At 39.5% G+C, this 19327-nt stretch overlaps 2 protein-coding genes across 3 annotated transcripts; both read right to left on the bottom strand.

Annotated features, from left to right (window-relative positions):
• LOC121191997 (C3a anaphylatoxin chemotactic receptor-like) lies at positions 1 to 8301 on the bottom strand. 2 transcript variants are annotated; one of them, XM_041053527.1, is made up of 4 exons: positions 8176 to 8301; positions 7093 to 7184; positions 3993 to 4156; positions 1 to 3500 (listed from the first exon to the last, which is right to left on the bottom strand). In XM_041053527.1, the coding sequence occupies exons 3-4, from the start codon at positions 4104 to 4106 to the stop codon at positions 2613 to 2615; spliced, it is 1002 nt and encodes a 333-aa protein (XP_040909461.1). In that variant the 5' UTR covers positions 4107 to 4156; positions 7093 to 7184; positions 8176 to 8301; the 3' UTR covers positions 1 to 2612. The 2 variants fall into 2 exon arrangements, with proteins under 2 accessions (XP_040909461.1, XP_040909462.1); XM_041053528.1 differs by lacking the exon at positions 7093 to 7184 and having other exon boundaries at positions 8176 to 8282.
• Positions 8302 to 10823: 2522 nt separating this feature from the next.
• LOC121191991 (C3a anaphylatoxin chemotactic receptor-like) lies at positions 10824 to 17200 on the bottom strand. Its single transcript, XM_041053521.1, has 3 exons — positions 17086 to 17200; positions 12621 to 12798; positions 10824 to 12515 (listed from the first exon to the last, which is right to left on the bottom strand). The coding sequence occupies exons 2-3, from the start codon at positions 12789 to 12791 to the stop codon at positions 11622 to 11624; spliced, it is 1065 nt and encodes a 354-aa protein (XP_040909455.1). The 5' UTR covers positions 12792 to 12798; positions 17086 to 17200; the 3' UTR covers positions 10824 to 11621.
• Between the last annotated feature and the right edge of the window lie 2127 nt (positions 17201 to 19327).

The following is a 19327-nucleotide window of genomic DNA, read 5'->3' as shown; positions in this document are numbered from 1 at the left end:
AAAGCAATAGAAATGTATCTGTGTTTTTTTTTTTTCGTTGAAATATCACCAAGAGTTTTAATTTTCTCGTTAAGATCTCAGGTCTTCATTGAGTCTGATTTCCTATTACCATGTTTGGCTTTTACACCTGCAGCACCTTCACATTTTAGGCTGTTGGCATTTAATAATAGGTGTAAAGTGTCATGTTGATGGCATCTGGAAAGCGATGAAACGCATGATGTTCAGCACATTGTGACCTACAAAGGAGCGGCCAAGTAAGGTGGACACATAAGTTATGAACATGGATGAAGACAGGAGTTTGCCCAAGTGAGTAAAAACTTTTTCTATTTAAAACTTGTAAAACAGTATATATTTCTATTATTTAATCCTTTTTTTAATGGTGAATTATGCATCAATTTTTTAGTTACAAATTAAGTCAAAGTACTATTAATATGGTTACCTGTTCTTTTCATGAATTTAGTGAAAATTCAATATTTAAAATTTTAAAACTGATGAGAGCTGAACATGAAAAATTCAGGCTGTAATTGTTTAGTAAAGCAATAAACCTACTGCTGTGGAAGAAGCTGGTTATGTTCTTCACTGACAGAACTGATTTTTTTTTATTATTTATTTATTTAATATCTAGTTTTTGTTTTTGAAGCAAATTAATTTGTTTAAAGGAGACTGTTGTTGAGGCTTCAGACGGAGAATTTAGAGAATCACCTGAGAATTTCATCCTGTTCATGGCTGAGCGAGTGTGCCTGGAAGTTTTTTTTTTTTTTTTTTTTTTTACTGTTAAATTCATACTGGCGTTCATTCATTTTAAACTTTCATATACGGTTCTATAAAAATAATACTAAAAACTGATTGTACTTATCAAAAGATGCATCTGTTATAGATTCTACTACTAAGCAGCCCTGCTACGTCTTTCCTTCCTCCCTCAGACTTTGACATTTTTGACATCTTTCTTTAGGAGGCCATGGGATACCTGTCGAGAGGTCCCCATCATCGACGATGAAGAGACGCCCTGGAAACTGATAAAACTACTGAAGATAGTCTCTCTGTGTGTAGTCGCTGTGCTTGTGTTTGGGTTGGCGCTATGTAGCAAGGTTGGTTCTCTGTGAATATACACTGCTTCCCTTGTGCATCCTTTGTGTTTATTGCTTGAAAGTGAATTTGGAAAGGTTTGTGAAAATATGATGGTTTCAGTCTTTTCACTGATAACTAAACAAATTTTTTTGAAGGCTGACATTCGTCACCTGCGGTGACTGCAATGTAATCAAACCTTTTTATGGTTTAAGTTTAAACTTGCACAGCACTTGGTTAAGGTCACGGAAAGATCACTGGCCTCTGAACATAAGCTGACCTGCGATTAAATTTGCTAACACAACGCTGCTTTGCTTTTATTTTTTAGTTTTGAACCATCAGAGCCACGACAACAGATAACACTGATTTTATTATTATAATTTGTTGCAGCTTTTGGTGTTTGTATTGGCACCTTTGCACAATTACACAACCATAACACAACTACAAGTTCCTACAACTTTAAAAGCTTTTCTGTTCATTTTACAGTTTGTCTTTCATCTTATAGCACGATTTACAAAGTTAAAGAAAGTTGAACTAGGCTTATTATCCATCATTGCAGTGAATTTTAAATCAGTGTAACACTGTGGGCGTAAATCCATCCTATTCAACAAGTTAATACTGCCACAAAACACATCAGAACAGAAATCCTAAAGAAAAGTGAGTTCAAGATAAACAGTCTGATCATACAGACATGTATGTCAGCGATGTGTAAGTAATCTGTAGAGCAGGTACAGCTGTGTTGCTAAGGATTGATGTGCACTGTGCTGGCTGATCAGCTTCTGGGCTTGATTTTATGGTTCACATGCCCAGTTCTCTGCTCTGGTTACACTCACACTCACTGCTGATGAAACCCTCCAGAGTATTTCCGATGGTAGAATATGAAAACATTCATAGAAACCCTGTGACTAATTATTTGAAATGCAATTCACCCACAGTTAAGTTTCAGTTTGTGTAACCCTCAGTGCTGTATCTGTCACAACTGAACTTATTTTTGTATTTCCAAGTAATAGTCTCACTTCCCTCCATCTTCCTTCCTCTCCCTCCAGACTCACCACAGTTCCACTTTTCATCTGTGGCTTTAATTGCATCAAAACATAACTCAAAAATGTTTAACAGCAAAATCTGACCTCAGTATGTGAAGCACTCAGTCTGTTCACTGGAAGGTCAGCAGTCCAAAGTAGAAAAATGTCTAAAGAAGAAAGTCCAAAGAAAATGCAATATTAATTTAGAAATTTCAAAACGGACTCTGCTGCTCAACAAAACCCCACTGAGTAAACATTTCCAAAAGTCACTGTAAATACAATTTTTAAATGCATCTACAAGAATTTACTGTTTACTGAGAAGGAAGCAACACTTTCAGTTAGGATGGAAAGATGCTGAACCTTTTACTACCTACTATATCAACCATGGCACATTCACGCTCTGCCAGCTCTAGTACTATGAAAGCTTTTATAATATGAATATGATGTATACAGTATGAATTAAATTTATTTAAAACATGAAAAAGCACCCGTGTGTTTCTTTAAGTTTAGGGATCACTGGGAGACTCAGACATTGGCTGAATCCACTGATGACCGACTCTTCCCTGCCACCACAACAGTGGTGTGTTTCGACCCGCTACTGTCGTCCAAGGAGCGGTCGTTGGACTGAGTCGTCTGTTCGTCCACATCGTCTGCCAGAGCTCGCCGGTACACCCCTGCCAGACTCTGCCTGAGCCTCCCCCTGACATCCAGCCCCGTGCAGAAGTACAACAGCGGGTTCACACAGCTATTAAAGTAGGCGATGCCCATAGCCACAGTAGACCAGCTCTTCACCACCTTGTTCTTACTGTCCACCAGCTTCACCAGCAGGAGGCAGTGGTACGGAGCCCAGCACAGGAAGAACGCAATGACCAGTGACACTAATATACGCAGAGGGCGCGATTTCCCTGACAGACGAGTGCGTCGGATGCCAATGCCGGCCAGGATGTAACAGATGAGGATGACTATGAAAGGCAACATGAAGCCACACATGAAGCGGATGATGTAGAGAGCCAGTTTGGTGCTGCTGTCCGTGTCTGTCGCCTCCGTCGAATCCACAGAGCACTGACTCAGGTTCTTTTCCAGGTAGACTTGCCGGTGGACAAAGTATGGAGTGCTGAAGATGATGGCTGCTATCCAGACGCAGACAGCCACCACCCTGGCTGCACATAGGGTGCGCCGTCGTTTGGTGAAGACGGGCCGCCAGACGCAGAGTGCTCGGTCCACACTGATCACAGCCAGGAGAAAGACGGAGCAGAACATGTTGGCATATTTGAAGAAGCCGTTGAATTTGCAGATGAAGGTGCCAAAGGGCCAGTGGTCATAGAAGAGCTTAATGAGAGAGAAGACTCGTGTGAAGCAGAAGATCAGGTCTGCTATCGCCAGATTCACCAGCCACACATTTGTGACCTTCGGCTGAGGAGGGTGAAAAGAAGGGGAAAAAGAGAAAACAGAGTGGTAATAAAGAAGAAGGAAAGGAGAAGAAAATAAGAGAAGTGTCAGGTATCAGTAAAAGTTTTGAATGCTATGCTATGCTTTGTTTTGAATGTTTCACCATCCTCTAAAAGGATCATCAATCAGTGAAGACGATGGCATTTTGTGTGGGACATGTTAGCTTTAGCCTCAGTCTGTTTGCATTGTATCATGTATTGCATTATCATGCAGACCTCCCTGTGGTGGAGGAAGTTAAAGTACTAAAACCACACTGTAAAAATACTCATTTACAAGTAAAAGTCCGACACTGAAGAAGTAATTTAAGTAGAAGTACATAAGTTTCAGGAAAATGTATTTAAAGTATCAACAGTAAAAGTACTCAATGCAGAGAAATGGCCCTTGTGAGTGTATAAAGTGTATCTACTTATATACAGTCTAGGTCCAGGCTTAACAAATGATACATGTCATATTCACCTTGAGCTTGAATCCTGCCACCCAGACCACCACGGAGTTCCCTGTGATGCCGAGCACGACAATGAGTGTGTAGAGAACGACGTTGACGTTATGCATGATGTCGTCCGCAGTCATCTGGTCATCTTTCGAAGACTTGACGGTGTGGACTGGCTCAGAGGCATTGACTGACAATATGGTGAGCAGAGTAGATTAGTTAAAATCTGTCTTTCTCTCGTCGACCATTATCCAGATCATTATATTAAAAGAGTATATGTAGTAAGTAGGAAGAAAGTCTGCTGTGTTTCCTTCCTGTTGTCTTTTATTTTGCAGCACAGCAGTGATGAGACTGAGTGCAGGTTCATGCTCAGCCAAAGAACATATCTATTTCAGAAGCTGATGCACAAGTTCATGAATGCAATTTAGGTTTTGGTAACTTCCTCTTTTACTTTCATGCTAAAAACATTCCACTGCACAACATTTATGATGAAAGAAAACAAGATTAGACCTGCAAGCTTTAAAAAAAAAAAAACGACAGTGTCTCTTAAACAAGTAAAATTTTCTGATCACAAGCCTTAGTCTGCACATGATACTCTGAAAATAGGTAGACTGTATGAATCAACTCAGGTTTGTGAATAAACTGTGTGTGTGAGATGGTGACAAGTCAGATGTACCCAGTTGAGTCACTGTGCTTCAGTGTCGGAGAATGTGTTGGTTTATAAGAGAGAGACGTGGGTCATACTTTCGTCTTCTCCTACATTGTAATGTTTCATGTTACTTCTGTTGCAATTGAGACAAATGAGGAACGTTTTGTATGTTTTTTGGCCAACATCTAATCAATCACAAACCTCCACACAATTTAGCTTTATGGACAATATTTTCATCTGTGATTTTTAGTATTTAACTAATGCAGTGTAGAGTTTCATTAAAGTTTTATTGTTTCTTTTTTTTAAATTATTATATTATAAAATATTTGGGACATTTGAAGTGAGATCAAGATTTTTTTCAAGGGTCAAAAATGAACTTCAGCAATGAAAGTTATCTTTAAAGGCAATAAATGGCGATTTTTACGTCTATGATTCAGGGACAGCTGGGCAACCTTTATCTGCTGAAGTTCTTCGGCACTAATCTTTGGTCGGCATTAGTTTCTTTATTTTGTTTTAACATTCAATCATAATTTGAGTTCTTTCTACTTCCTTGTTGACAAAACGTTGGTTATTTGAAGTTATTTGGTTGATTTTTGTGTCTGTCAAATGTAACTTAATTGTTACTGGTCCAATCACACAGTAATGAAATGCAATAGGAGGGAAGAAGTAAGTCCCGCCCTCGCTTAGGTAGGAAATGCGGTAGTACGCGCAGCGAAGCAGCGGGAGAAACAGATGCTAACGAGTGAGAAATGAGAAATAAATTTTTGCCGGTTATTGCACATAAGTTAGTTACAACCATTTAAAAGTATTCGGAAAGGATACCAGAAGAGACTGAGACGATTTGAAGCCTGTTGGTGTGGGTTTACTGTAACTGGACGGTCATGGTGAGTCATTTTCAGCTAAGATAATGTAGCTAATGCGGTATAGCCTGTGTCGCTTAGTAACGCTGTGTACTAGGTGCGCGCGTCTGCTTGCTAGCTAGTGTGCTACATGCTAAATGCGATAGTTACTTTTGTGACATGGTAAAAGCTCATTAACTACGCGCACATTTCACTGCTAATATGAAGAGAATGAATGTGAACTGTAGCTGTGTCGCTTATTTTTATAGTTAATTATGTATTTTTAAATAGATTGAATTAAAAATAGTGTTTAGCAAGAGTATAAGAGAAGGATTAAAATGTCTAAGGTTAAAAATTATGACTAATCATGATTTTAAGGTGTAAAAGAGATTTCATATTGAGTTTTATTTCGTTTTGTAATGTAAGAAGAAACATATTAAAGTTCATGGTTAAGATTTGTAACCATAGTTGATGGCTCAGAAGAGCTAATAATCATAATTTCATGTTTAAAAGCTAAAAACAACTCATAATTCATTTAACATCGATTAAAACCATTCCATAAAATAATGAGGGTTGAAGCTGCTGCTATCACAGAACTTTGTCATAAATATAGAATTTACTGTGCTTTCTAAGAATATAAATTTAATCTAAGATATGACCATAAGTGATCAAATATTATGACTGTAAACAATAAGGGTTTTATATTGTTTTGCAGGTTAGGTTTTTCGATATCTCTGGAAACTCTCTGGATTCTGGGAACTGGATTTTCTTCCAGACGAGAGAGATAGCAAGCCACTGGGAGATGTGTTTGTGTCTTCATCAGAGAGGGATCTCACCCGTTCCTTCGTCTTTGCACAAGTTCACTGGTGTGGTAGGATTTGTCAAAACCCCATTTTGAAGTTAAATTATTATGTATTATTAAGTAATATGGTGTTCTCTGAAGAAAAAAACTCTTACAGAAACCTGGACAAACTCTTTGATTAAGATGACAAACACTAACTGACAAAACTAGACAACCTGACTGAAAGAAACTGTGCAGACCTATAAACTGCTTCAAGTATTGGAACAAGAGAAACAGATCTGAACTCTGAGTTGAAATTCTGCTGATATTCTGGACTGAATAGCTCTCATAAAAACATGTTATGCCAGCAAGAAAACATAAAAATAAGGCAGGTTTCAAAATATAGCTAAAAGGAAGGAGGTGCATGTTTGTTAGACTTCAAGACTGCTCAAAGTGTGTTTTAGTGAGAAACGCTGAATGTGAAGAGAAATTTGCTTGTTAACTGTACAGTGGAGCATGCAAATGTCTCCTGAGAGAGACTGTTTATAAGTTCATGATAATTTCATTTTGTCTTTATGGAAAACACGTATTTGGAGGTGAAACTGAGAGGGAACGCACCCGGGATGACATTTACAATAATCCACTGCAGAAAATGACTGTGCGTGCTCAACTCCAGGGGGCAGATCAAACGAAACCATGATGCTGCTCTGCAAGATCTAATCGTTATCATTTAGAGAAAGGCTAAAGAATCTAGGGTCACACATTCTGCTGCCTGTTGAAGTGAGAAGTTTTGAATGTCACGCCATGTCTTTGTATTGGCTAGAAATGTGTTTTAATTTAATTTTGATGCTCAATACCTGGAAGAAAACTTGAATGCTGTTAGTCCTGTGTAGACCAGGTTAGTGATGCACTTCAGTCTCTTGTGGTCACCTGTCAATTTTTGTTCCCACTGGTGGGGAAAAAAAAATAACTTCAACAAATGATCCTGGCAGAACTTTTCATTTTTTTTGTTTCACCTGTTCTTATGTCATAAACACTGGAGAGAAAACAGTTTCGATCACTTAAAAATGGATAATCAGATTTTTTTTTCTCACTTGCCTCTCACCTCTCTGTAAGCATCACTGCACAGGGCATGTTGAGAGGAAATAAATACCACAGAAGAAAAATATTCATGAGCCCAGCACTGCTCATTCACCACAAAGGCAGTTTCAGCTCTGAGTCCAGCAGCTGTGTTACGTACATTAGTCAAACCCCTCGTTTAACTGCGCTGTGGTGGGAACTAAAAATACATTTAAAACTTAAAATTACAGTTTTTAAAAGGAGTCAAACTCTCACTGTTAGCCAGGAAGACAACTGTGTAAAAGTAAAATTATGAAGGATGATTTTTGTCATTGAATTATCAAATATGATATAATCTTTTTTTCATAAAGAAAACAAGAAGTTATTAAAGTTGGCCTTTTTAGCAAAACCCTGCGAACTGGCAGTTATTTTTAATAACTAATTTATTAATTAGTTTTTCACATTGTGCATTTTTAACTGATCAGACAAGATTGCACAGACAAACAAGCTTAGCCTGCAGACGTGTTAGGTGTCAGTACCCAACACTGACCCAACATAAGGCATACATGCAGTAGACTGACCCACTTTTAGCAAGTGTTGTACCACAGCTCTGTAGTTTATGTCAAAGAAAAACTTCAACCGTGCCACATTTAACCTGTTTTTATACACCAATGATTTGCAATAAGGAGTATTTTGTAAATTAGAAGTGTAAAAAATGATTATACTGCTTCCCAAAGGATTTTTATCAATGAAATTAGGAAATATCAGTGAACATGTGAAAATTTCATTTGTTTTCCTACGCTGTCCTTCACAGTTTCTTTTTTTATGCATGATTGTGTGAAATCAGAAAATCAAAATGAGAAAATGTCCTGATTTCTTACCTGTAGTTGTTCGTCTGATATCACAGCACTGAGGTCAGCTGCTTCAGTCTCTGTGATCAGAGACAGAAGTGACGATGCATCCTCATGAGCTCTGTGTGTGTATGTGTGTGTGTGTGTATTCCCCTGTGCCAGTGTATTTGTATAGCTAAGAGCAGAACACACATGGCCTTCCTCTTTCTAGCTCTCATTTTGTGTCGTATGTCGCACTTCGTCTTCCTCTTTTTGTCGCACAGTCACACTCACTTTGTCCCTCCATCCTCATCTCTCTCACACACACACACACACTCTAAACAGGGCCAATGACCTTGTGTTTTAGCAGAAAACTCTGGATGACCTTCGTTGTCCAACTTGTCCTTGATGCATCATGGTGCACGGTGGTGGACTGATTTCCACCACATACACACATATTTTGAAAGTAAATATGACTTGAGCTTATTTGCAGCCCTGTTGTGTGTTGCCACACATCAAACTCTTTTTTTTCTGCTGTTTGTGGTTAGTGTGGTCACTTTTGTCACACGACAGGCTTCTGGCAATAGAAGGGCAAAAAAAAAAGAAAGAAATAGATCACAAAACAGCAGCTGAGCTCCTGATGCTGATGCACGTCAGTCTTTTAATAGTAATAAGAAATAAATAAATAAGAAATAGTGAAAGTAAAAACTTTTTCTTTATAAATGGTATCTTCACACCGGAATATTGTTTTTTTTTCTTAATTTCGCTTCTCTTCGTTTTCTTCATTTCTTCTTCTTTGCTTTCTTCTGCCTCTGGGAAATGTTTGAATGTGGAATCAGTTCCTTCTCTCGCTGCCCCCTCGGCCAATTAGGTCATGCGAAACGGGCCATATGACCTCACGACAGAAGAGTTATGGTGAGAGTTGGTGTTTATGTGGAGGTTAAGGTTTAGTGTTTGGGACTAAAGAACGCATTGTGTCAGTGACAGCTCTCAGTAGTATTTAAATTCAGATGTAAGGGTTAATCAGGTGTGTGCAAGTGTGTGTGTGTCTTGTGTGCTGCATCTACATCTGATACGCCTGCTTATGCTGCCCTCTAGTGGCACAAAGTGAAGTTGTTGCATAGTATTTTGAACATTCGGCCTGATTAAATGTTTTCACTCATCTTCAGCTGTATTTAGTCCACCCCACAGCAATCAAGGTGCATTTCATGTAGTTTTTTTGTGTGCACATGCAGCAAAGACATTTTGAATTTAAAAAGTGACATCTTTTTCCAGAAACTGTCTCTGTAGAGATAATCAGAACATGTAGTGAATAGAGACGATTTCTTCAGTAGAAATTTGTCCCACTATAAATCTTGCAGCTCAGTTGATAAATTGAATCAGCTGCGGTTCACGGAGGTTGAGGCCGAAATCTCAAGATTCAGATATTCAGTGGAAAATACTGTGGTCTTCCTTTCTGGATCAAACCACCAGTGGTGTCCACTGTTTTTTTTTCCTTCCCTCCACTGATGACGTGATGATGACGACATCAGTCTGTCAAAATTCTGATTTTAACTACTAGCTCCACCAGCAGGTCAGTTTCTTAATCTATCCTGTGAAATATCTCTTCACCCACCAGATTTATTGGCAGACAGTTTTGGGCAGATATTCATGGTTTTCCTCTAGCGCCACCATGAGGTCAAAATTTCACTGTGTCACAGCAAGGGAATTCTGAATTCTGGAGAATGAAGGAAATGGCCAACTTATGCAAACAAGGCAAGTCTTGGGAAAGTGAAGACATTAAAAAAAAGTACTTGATTGCAAAATAACTTGGAGAACATATCACAGATTAAAGATATCTTTTATCTGTTATCACAAGGTGGAAAAAAAACGAGAAATAACTCAGTTATTTCTGCTGATTTTTCTTTTTATGTCACTGAGTCCTGATAACCTGCTGTCCATTGTTCTGACATGTTTTAATTCTGTTTTTCAGGAGGCAGCGAGGCTTTGGTTTTGATTCCCTACATTTCATGTGGAGTGGTGTCAGTCCTCTACGTCCTGACTGTTGTTGCTGATTTGTACAAGTGTCAAAGGTGAAAAATACAGTTGGGTTTTTGTTTTAACATAATTTTGCATTTTTGACCCTCTCATCCTCCACATCTCCTTTCATGCCTGAAGTCTTTGGAATTCCTGGAAAGCTTGAATTTTCTCAATATTATATCAAGATACTGTCGATTAATTATTAGACACTTTCAGTTCTTTAAAATCCACGTCCTGCAGCAGTTTATCTACATCTCTGTACTTCCTAGAAGGTTTAAATAATTTTCCCTCTGTTTGTTTTGCTTCTCCTGCCAAGTCTTTCCAGGAGGCTGAAGGTAAGAGGAATTTTTTTTTTTTTTCATTTCAAACAGAGAAAGTGAATCACACACACAAGCAGGAGACGGTGTGAAATACAGTCTCCCATTCGGTGCTCCTACATGTCTGATAAAGAGCTTTCACATCCTTAGCACGTCACTGTCTAGTGACACCTTCTCTGTGTGACTGAAGCAGGAAGTCGGGATGACTAATCTTTAAACATGCCATATTCATCGTTTTCCCTTTCAAAGACGAGTCCCTCCCCCTGCTGTATTTCACAAAATGAATAACCTTGGTCTGACTAATTTTCAAAAATATAGATGTATAAGAGTGCAGTGTGCTAAAAGGAAAACATAAATACTAAACAAAACTAAACAGTTTTATTCAACAATTACACAACCAAAACACAACTACAAGTTCCTACAACTTTAAAAGCTTTTCTGTTCATTTTACAGTTTGTCTTTCATCTTATAGCACGATTTACAAAGTTAAAGAAATTCACAGAAAAGTTGAACTAGGCTTATTATCCGTCATTGCAGTGAATTTTAAATCAGTGTAACACTGTGGGCGTATATCCATCCTATTCAACAAGTTAATACTGCCACAAAACACATCAGAGCAGAAAACCTAAAGAAAAGTGAGTTCAAGATAAACAGTCTGATCATACAGACATGTATGTCAGCGATGTGTAAGTAATCTGTAGAGCAGGTACAGCTGTGTTGCTAAGAATTGATGTGCACTGTGCTGGCTGATCAGCTTCTGGGCTTGATTTTATGGTCCACATGCCCAGTTCTCTGCTCTGGTTACACTCACACTCACTGCTGATGAAACCCTCCAGAGTATTTTCAATGGTAGAGCACGAAAACATTCATCAAAACCCTGTGACTAATTGTTTGAAATGCAATTCACCCAAAGTTAAGTTAAGTTTCAGTTTATCTAACCCTCAGTGCTGTATCTGTCACAACTGAACTTATTCTTGTATTTCCATGTAATAGTCTCACTTCCCTTCATCTTCCTTCCTCTCCCTCCAGACTCACCACAGTTCCACTTTTCATCTGTGGCTTTAATTGCATCAAAACACAACTCAAAAATGTTTAACAGCAAAATCTGACCTCAGTATGTGAAGCACTCATCCCATTTAAGTTTAGGGATCACTGGGAGACTCAGATTTTGGCTGAATCCACTGATGACCGACTCCTCCCTGCCACCACAACAGTGGTGTGTTTCGACCCGCTACTGTCGTCCAAGGAGCGGTCGTTGGACTGAGTCGTCTGTTCGTCCACATCGTCTGCCAGAGCTCTCCGGTACACCCCTGCCAGACTCTGCCTGAGCCTCCCCCTGACATCCAGCCCCATGCAGAAGTACAACAGCGGGTTCACACAGCTGTTAAAGTAGGCGATGCCTGTAGCCACAGGAGACCAGATCTTCACCACCTTGTTCTTACTGTCCACCATCTTCACCAGCAGGAGGCAGTGGTACGGAGCCCAGCACAGGAAGAACGCAATGACCAGTGACACTAATATACGCAGAGGGCGCGATTTCCCTGTCAGACGAGTGCGTCGGATGCCAATGCCGGCCAGGATGTAACAGATGAGGATGACTATGAAAGGCAACATGAAGCCACACATGAAGCGGATGATGTAGAGAGCCAGTTTGGTGCTGCTGTCCTTGTCTTTTTCCTCCTTTGAATCCACAGAGCACTTACTCAGGTTGTTCTTCGCCAGGTAGACTTGCCGGTGGACGAAGTATGGAGTGCTGAAGATGATGGCTGCTATCCAGACGCAGACAGCCACCACCCTGGCTGCACATAGGGTGCGCCGTCGTTTGGTGAAGACGGGCCGCCAGACGCAGAGTGCTCGGTCCACACTGATCACAGCCAGGAGAAAGACGGAGCAGAACATGTTGGCATATTTGAAGAAGCCGTTGAATTTGCAAACGAAGATGCCAAAGGGCCAGTGGTCATAGAAGAGCTTCTTAATGAGAGAGAAGACTCGTGTGAAGCAGAAGATCAGGTCTGCTATCGCCAGATTCACCAGCCACACATTAGTGACCTTTGGCTGAGGAGGGTGAAAAGAAGGGGAAGGGGAATTACCTGAAGAGGTAATTTAAGTAGAAATACATAAGTTTCAGGAAAATGTACTATCAACAGTAAAAGTACTCACCTTGAGCTTGAATCCTGCCACCCAGATCACCACGGAGTTCCCTGTGATGCCGAGCACGACAGTGAGTGTGTAAAGAACGACGACGACGACATGCGTGATGTCTTCCGCAGTCATCTGGTCATCTTTCGAAGACTTGACGGTGTGGACTGGTTCAGAGGCATTGACTGACATGGTGTTGCTGGAGACAGCACCGAAAAAAAGTGAAACATCATATTAACGTCGGTTTCTCACAGACAGCGAGCAAGAACTGAAATGAGCTGACAGGGCAATATGGTGAGCAGAGTAGATTAGTTAAAGGCTATAACAAGTCAATCATCAGTCATCAACCAATCTGTCTTACTCTCGTCGACCATTATCCAGATCACTATATTAACAGAGTATATGTTGTAACTAGGAAGAAAGTTTGCTGTGTTTCCTTCCTGTTTTCTTTCATTGTGCAGCACAGCAGTGATGAGACTGAGTGCAGGTTCATGCTCAGCCAAAGAACATATCTATTTTAGAAGCTGATGTACAAGTTCATGAATGCAATTTGGGTTTTGGTAACTTCCTCTTTTACTTTCATGCTAAAAACATTCCACTGCCCAACGTTTATGATGAAGGAAAACAAGATTAGACCTGCAAGCTTTAAAAAAAAAGGACAGTGTCTCTTAAACGAGTAAAATTTTCTGATCACAAGCCTTAGTCTGCACATGATACTCTGAAAATAGACCGGTAGACTGAATCAACTCAGGTTTGTGAATAAACTGTGTGTGTGAGATGGTGACAAGTCAGATGTACCCAGTTGAGTCACTGTGCTTCAGTGTCGGAGAATGTGTTGGTTTATAAGAGAGAGACGTGGGTCATACTGTTGTCTTCTCCTACATTAGAATGTTTCCTGTTACTTCTGTTGCAACTGAGACAAATGAGGAACGTTTTGTATGTTTTTTTGCCAACATCTAATCAATGACAAACCTCCACACAATCGTGTGTGTGTGTCGCAACATCACAAGTCTTAATTTTACTCACTTAGGGTTAGATAGAAATATCAGTCTCAGTTACATCTGTGTTTATGATGAAAGTAGTTTTATGGACAGTGTTTTAATCTGTGATTTTTAGTGTTTAACTAAGGCAGCGTAGAGTTTCATTACACTTTTATTGTTTTTTTTAATTATTATAACATAAAATATTTGGGACATTTGAAGTGAGATCAAGATATTTTTCAAAGGGCAAAAATGAACTTCAGCAATGAAAGTTATCTTTAAAGGTAATAAATGGCATTTTTAACATCTGTGATTCAGGGACAATGGGGCATCCTTTATCTGCTGAATAAGTTTATATGACATGATCTTAAGTTCCATAACAGCCATTCAGTAGAGCCTGTGGTGAGACTGTTAGTACTAATCTTTGGTCAGCATTAGTTTCCTTATTTTGTTTTAATATTCAATCACAATTTCTTTCTACTTCCTTGTTGACAAAACGTTAGTTATTCGAAGTATTTTGGTTGATTTATTTGTCTGTCAAGTGTAATCTAATTGTTACTGGTCCGATCACACAGTAATGAAATGCTATAGGAGGGAAGAAGTAAGTCCCGCCCTCTTTTAGGTAGGAATTGCGGAAGCAGCGGGAGAAAAAGATGCTAACCAGTGAGAAAAGAGAAACTCTTGCCGGTTATTGCACATAAGTTAGTTTCAACCATTTAAAAGTATCCGGAAAGGATACCAGAAGAGATTGAGACGACTCGAAGCCTGTTGATGTGGGTTTACTGTAACTGGACCGTCATGGTGAGTCATTTTCTGCTAAGCTAATGTAGCTAAAGGCGGTAGCCTATGTCGCTTCGTAACGCGGTGTACTAGGCGCGCGCGTCTCTGCTTGCTAGCTAATGTGCTAAGTGCTAAATGCGATAGTTACTTTTGTGACATGGTAAAAGCTCATTAACTGCGCGCATATTTCACTGTTAAGAGAATGAATGTGAACTGTAGCTGTGTCGCTTATTTTCTCACCCGTTCCTCCGTCTTCGAACAAGTTCTTTAGTGTGGTAGGATTTGTCAAAAACACCATTCTGAAATTATTACAAGTAATTGGGCGCACTCAGAGAAACAAAACCGAACAGAAACCCGAACAAACTCTTTCACTAGGATGACAAACACTAACGACTCTTTGATCCAACTGACAAAACTAGACAACCTGACTGAAAGAAACTGTGCAGACCTATAAACTGCTTCCAGTATTGGAACAAGAGAAACTCAACTGAACGCGGAGTTCAGATTCTGCTCATATTGTGGACTGAATACCTTTTATAAAAACACGTTATAAGTATCATCTTTGCTTACTTTCCTAATTTTGGACAAACCACAGCTGACTTTCTAGTGTTTTAGTGTCTAGTTTGCCGTGTCAGCCGTCTTCGAGCTCCACTTCTCATAAAGCTCTGAATTTATAATTTTGTCTTGACCCTTCACACCAGCCCTGCCTCCCAGAAATTATGTTCATGTACAACTTAACTGCAACAGCAAATTCTTGGCCAAAGATGTTGAAAATTTGTCGAGGAGGCAGAGAAGAATAAGGAGGTGACATTTTGCAAACCTGACCAGTGGTCCTAAATCCAGTTCACCTTCAAACAAGGAGTCTGACGTTTCTGCAGTTTGTAGATAACAGGCTGCTGCCCTCAAAGGGGAAATGAATAAGTCAACAGAGCAACTATACAGCTTCCTTCAGCCTCAGTGGAGAAAATAACCTTCTGTGCTGTGTTGCAGCAGGTGGTATTGTTAAGGGCAGAGATGGCATCAATATTCAGATGAAACTTAAGAGATCATGTGACTGACAAAGACTGAGAGCATGACATGAACATCTGCGGGCAACAGTTAAAAATCTTATTAAAAAAGGGTTTGTCAGAACTCATAATGCATGTTGTGGGTCTACAGAGATTTGTTTCAGGCAGCAATGGAAGTTTTTGCCCACTATCAGCGCTGTGGAGCAACCTTTTTGTGAGTGGGTCCCCATTTGGTTTGGTTTCCACTTCTACCACCGTTCCTAGGCGGCAATGCACAAGCAAATGCAGGGAAGTAGAAGGCTGCCAGCAAGAAAACATGAAAATAAACAAGGCAGGTTTCAAAATATAGCTAAAAGGAAGGAAGCGCATGTTTGTTAGACTTCAAGAATGCTCAAAGTGTGTTTTAGTGAGAAACGCTGAATGTGAAGAGAGATTTGCTTGTTAACTGTACAGTGGAGCATGCAAATGTCTCCTGAGAGAGACTGTTCATAAGTTCAAGTGACAAGCATTGAATGGCACGCCATGTCTTTGTTAGAAATGTGTTTTAATTTAATTTTGATGCTCCATACGTGGAAGAAAACATGAATGCTGTTAGTCCTGTGTAGACCAGGTTAGTGATGCACTTCAGTCTCTTGTGGTCACCTGTCAATTTTTGTTCCCACTGGTGGGGAAAAAAAAAATAACTTCAACAAATGATCCTGGCAGAACTTTTAATTTTTTTTGTTTCACCTGTTCTTATGTCATAAACACTGGAGAGAAAACAGTTTCGATCACTTAAAAATGGATAATCAGATTTTTTTTTTTCTCACTTGCTTCTCACCTCTCTGTGAGCATCACTGCACAGGGCATGTTGAGAGGAAATAAATACCACAGAAGAAAACTATTCATGAGCCCAGCACTGCTCATTCACCACAAAGGCAGTTTCAGCTCTGAGTCCAGCAGCTGTGTTACGTACATCAGTCAAACCCCTCGTGTAACTGCGCTGTGGTGGGAACTAAAAATACATTTAAAACTTAAAATTACAGTTTTTAAAAGGAGTCAAACTCTCACTGTTAGCCAGGAAGACAACTGTGTAAAAGTAAAATTATGAAGGATGATTTTTGTCATTGAATTATCAAATAGCTGATATAATCTTTTTTTCATAAAGAAAACAAGAAGTTATTAAAGTTGGCCTTTTTAGCAAAACCCTGTGAACTGGCAGTTATTTTTAAAAACTAATTTATTAATTAGTTTTTCACATTGTGCATTTTTAACTGATCAGACAAATTGTTAGATTGCACAGACAAACAAACAAGCTTAGCCTGCAGACGTTAGGCGCCAGTACCCAACACTGACCCAACATAAGGCATACATGCAGTAGACTGACCCACTTTTAGCAATTGTTGTACCACAGCTCTGTAGTTTATGTCAAAGAAAAACTTCAACCGTGCCACATTTAACCTGTTTTTATACACCAATGATTTGCAATAAGGAATATTTTGTAAATTAGAAGTGTAAAAATGATTATACTGCTTCCCAAAGGATTTTTATCAATGAAATTAGGAAATATCAGTGAACATGTGCATCTGCAAAGCTGCAAAATCTTGATCCTGAAAGTATTTGTAAAACTTTCACTGAAAATTTCATTTGTTTTCCTACACTGTCCTGCACAGTTAATTTTTTTATGCATGATTGTGTGAAAAAAGAAAATCAAAATGAGAAAATGTCCTGATTTCTTACCTGTAGTTGTTCGACTGATATCACAGCACTGAGGTCAGCTGCTTCAGTCTCTGTGATCAGAGACAGAAGTGAAGATGCATCCTCATGAGCTCTGTGTGTGTCTGTGTGTGTTCTCCTGTGTCAGTGTTACTTAGAACACACAAAGTCTTCCTCTTTCTAGCTCTCATTTTATGTCATGTGTGTCTGGCGCTTCGTCTTCCTCTTTTTGTCGCACAGTCACACTCACTTTGTCCCTCCATCCTCATCTCTCACACACACACACAAATAGATGCATAAACACACAAAGTGGATGACCGACTTGTGTTTTTTGGAGTTTAAATTTATTACTTTCCTCCTCGTTCTCCACAGCCAATCAGGTTTCTCTAAACAGGGCCAATGACCTTGTGTTATTTCAGCAGAAAACTCTGGATGACCTTTGTTAGTCCACATGGAAAACTTGTCCAAGTGATGCATCATGGTGCACGGTGGTGGACTTTGAGTTAGACAGTCTCATCCTTTTTGGAGTTTTACTCATTTCCACCACATTCACACATATTTTGAAAGTAAATATGACTTGAGCTTATTTACAGCCCTGTTGTGTGTTGCCACACATCAAACTCTTTGCTGCTGTTTGTGGTTAGTGTGGTCACTTTTGTCACACGACAGGCTTCTGGCAATAGAAGGGCAAAAAAAAAAAAGAAATAGATCACAAAACAGCGGCTGAGCTCCTGATGCTGATGCACGTCAGTCCTTTAACAGTAATAAGAAATATATAAATAAGAAATGGTAAAAGTAAAAACTTTTTCTTTTTAAATGGTATCTTCACACCAGATTTTTTCTTAATTTCGCCCTCTCTTCGTTTTCTTCGTTTCTTCTTCTTTGCTTTCTTCTGCCTCTGAGAAATGTTTGAATGTGGAATCAGTTCCTTCTCTCGCTGCCCCCTCGGCCGATTAGGTCATGCGAAACAGGCCTCATGACCTCATGTTGCAAAAGGTCACGACAGAAGAGTTATGGTGAGAGTTGGGGTTTATTGTGTCAGTGACAGCTCTCAGAAGTATTTACCGTAATTTCCGGACTATTGAGCGCACCTGAATATAAGCTGCACCCACTAAATTTAAAAAGAAAAAAAAATTAGTACATATATGGGCCACACTTGTCTATAAGCCACAGGTGTGTACGTTGTAACATGAGATATTTACACAGAAAGATGGTACAACGAAAGATTTTTTAAACTTTTAATTAAATAAATGCTTTTTTCCTAACAGTGCCTGTAACATGGCAGTAACACGGCTGGTTAAAAAAATAAAAAATACAGTAGCCTACAAGAAAAGTAACGGACGCTATCTTCCTCGCACTCCTGCGCACTAAAGCCACTGAAGTCGTCTTCTTCAGTGTCGGACTTGAAAAGCCTGAGAATTACTTCGTCACACACTGTCTCAGTCTCTCTTTCTGAAGAATTTAGGGTCAGTGCATTTGATTTCATTCGAACAGTTTAATTGGTCCACTGTGACCTGTGACCGGTAATTTCATTGGTCTGATGTGACGAGGCTAAATGTTCTGGCATCATGAAGCTCGTTAGCCCCTAAAAATCTGTAAATCAGTCACACCATTGTTTAAACCGCAAATGTGTGCATGTGTGTCTTGTGTGCTGCATCTGCATCTGATACGTCTGCTTATGCTGCCCTCTAGTGGCACAAAGTGATTTAGTCCACCCCACAGCAATCAAGGTGCATTTCATTTAGTTTTTTGTGTTCACATGCAGCAAAGAAATTTTGAATTTAAAAAGTTGAGTAGTGACATCTTTTTCCAGAAACTGTCTCTGTAGAGATAATCAGAACATGTAGTGAATAGAGACGATTTCTTCAGTAGAAATTTGTCCCACTATAAATCTTGCAGCTCAGTTGATAAATTGAATCAGCTGCGGTTCACGGAGGTTGAGGCCGAAATCTCAAGATTCAGATATTCAGTGGAAAATACTGTGGTCTTCCTTTCTGGATCAAACCACCAGTGGTGTCCACTGTTTTTTTTTTTCCTTCCCTCCACTGATGACGTGACGATGACGACATCAGTCTGTCGAAATTCTGATTTTAACTACTAGCTCCACCGTGAGGTCAGTTTCTTAATCTATCCTGTGAAATATCTCTTCACCCTCCAGATTTATTGGCAGACAGTTTTGGACAGATATTCATGGTTTTTCTCTAGCGCCACAAAATTACACCGTGTCCAACAGCTGCAAAGCCCATGAATCAGGTACCAATAAAAT

The sequence above is a fragment of the Toxotes jaculatrix genome, chromosome 13 (genome assembly GCF_017976425.1).
Source record: "Toxotes jaculatrix isolate fToxJac2 chromosome 13, fToxJac2.pri, whole genome shotgun sequence".
Taxonomy (NCBI): domain Eukaryota; kingdom Metazoa; phylum Chordata; class Actinopteri; family Toxotidae; genus Toxotes; species Toxotes jaculatrix.
This window is presented reverse-complemented; position numbering and strand designations above follow the sequence as displayed.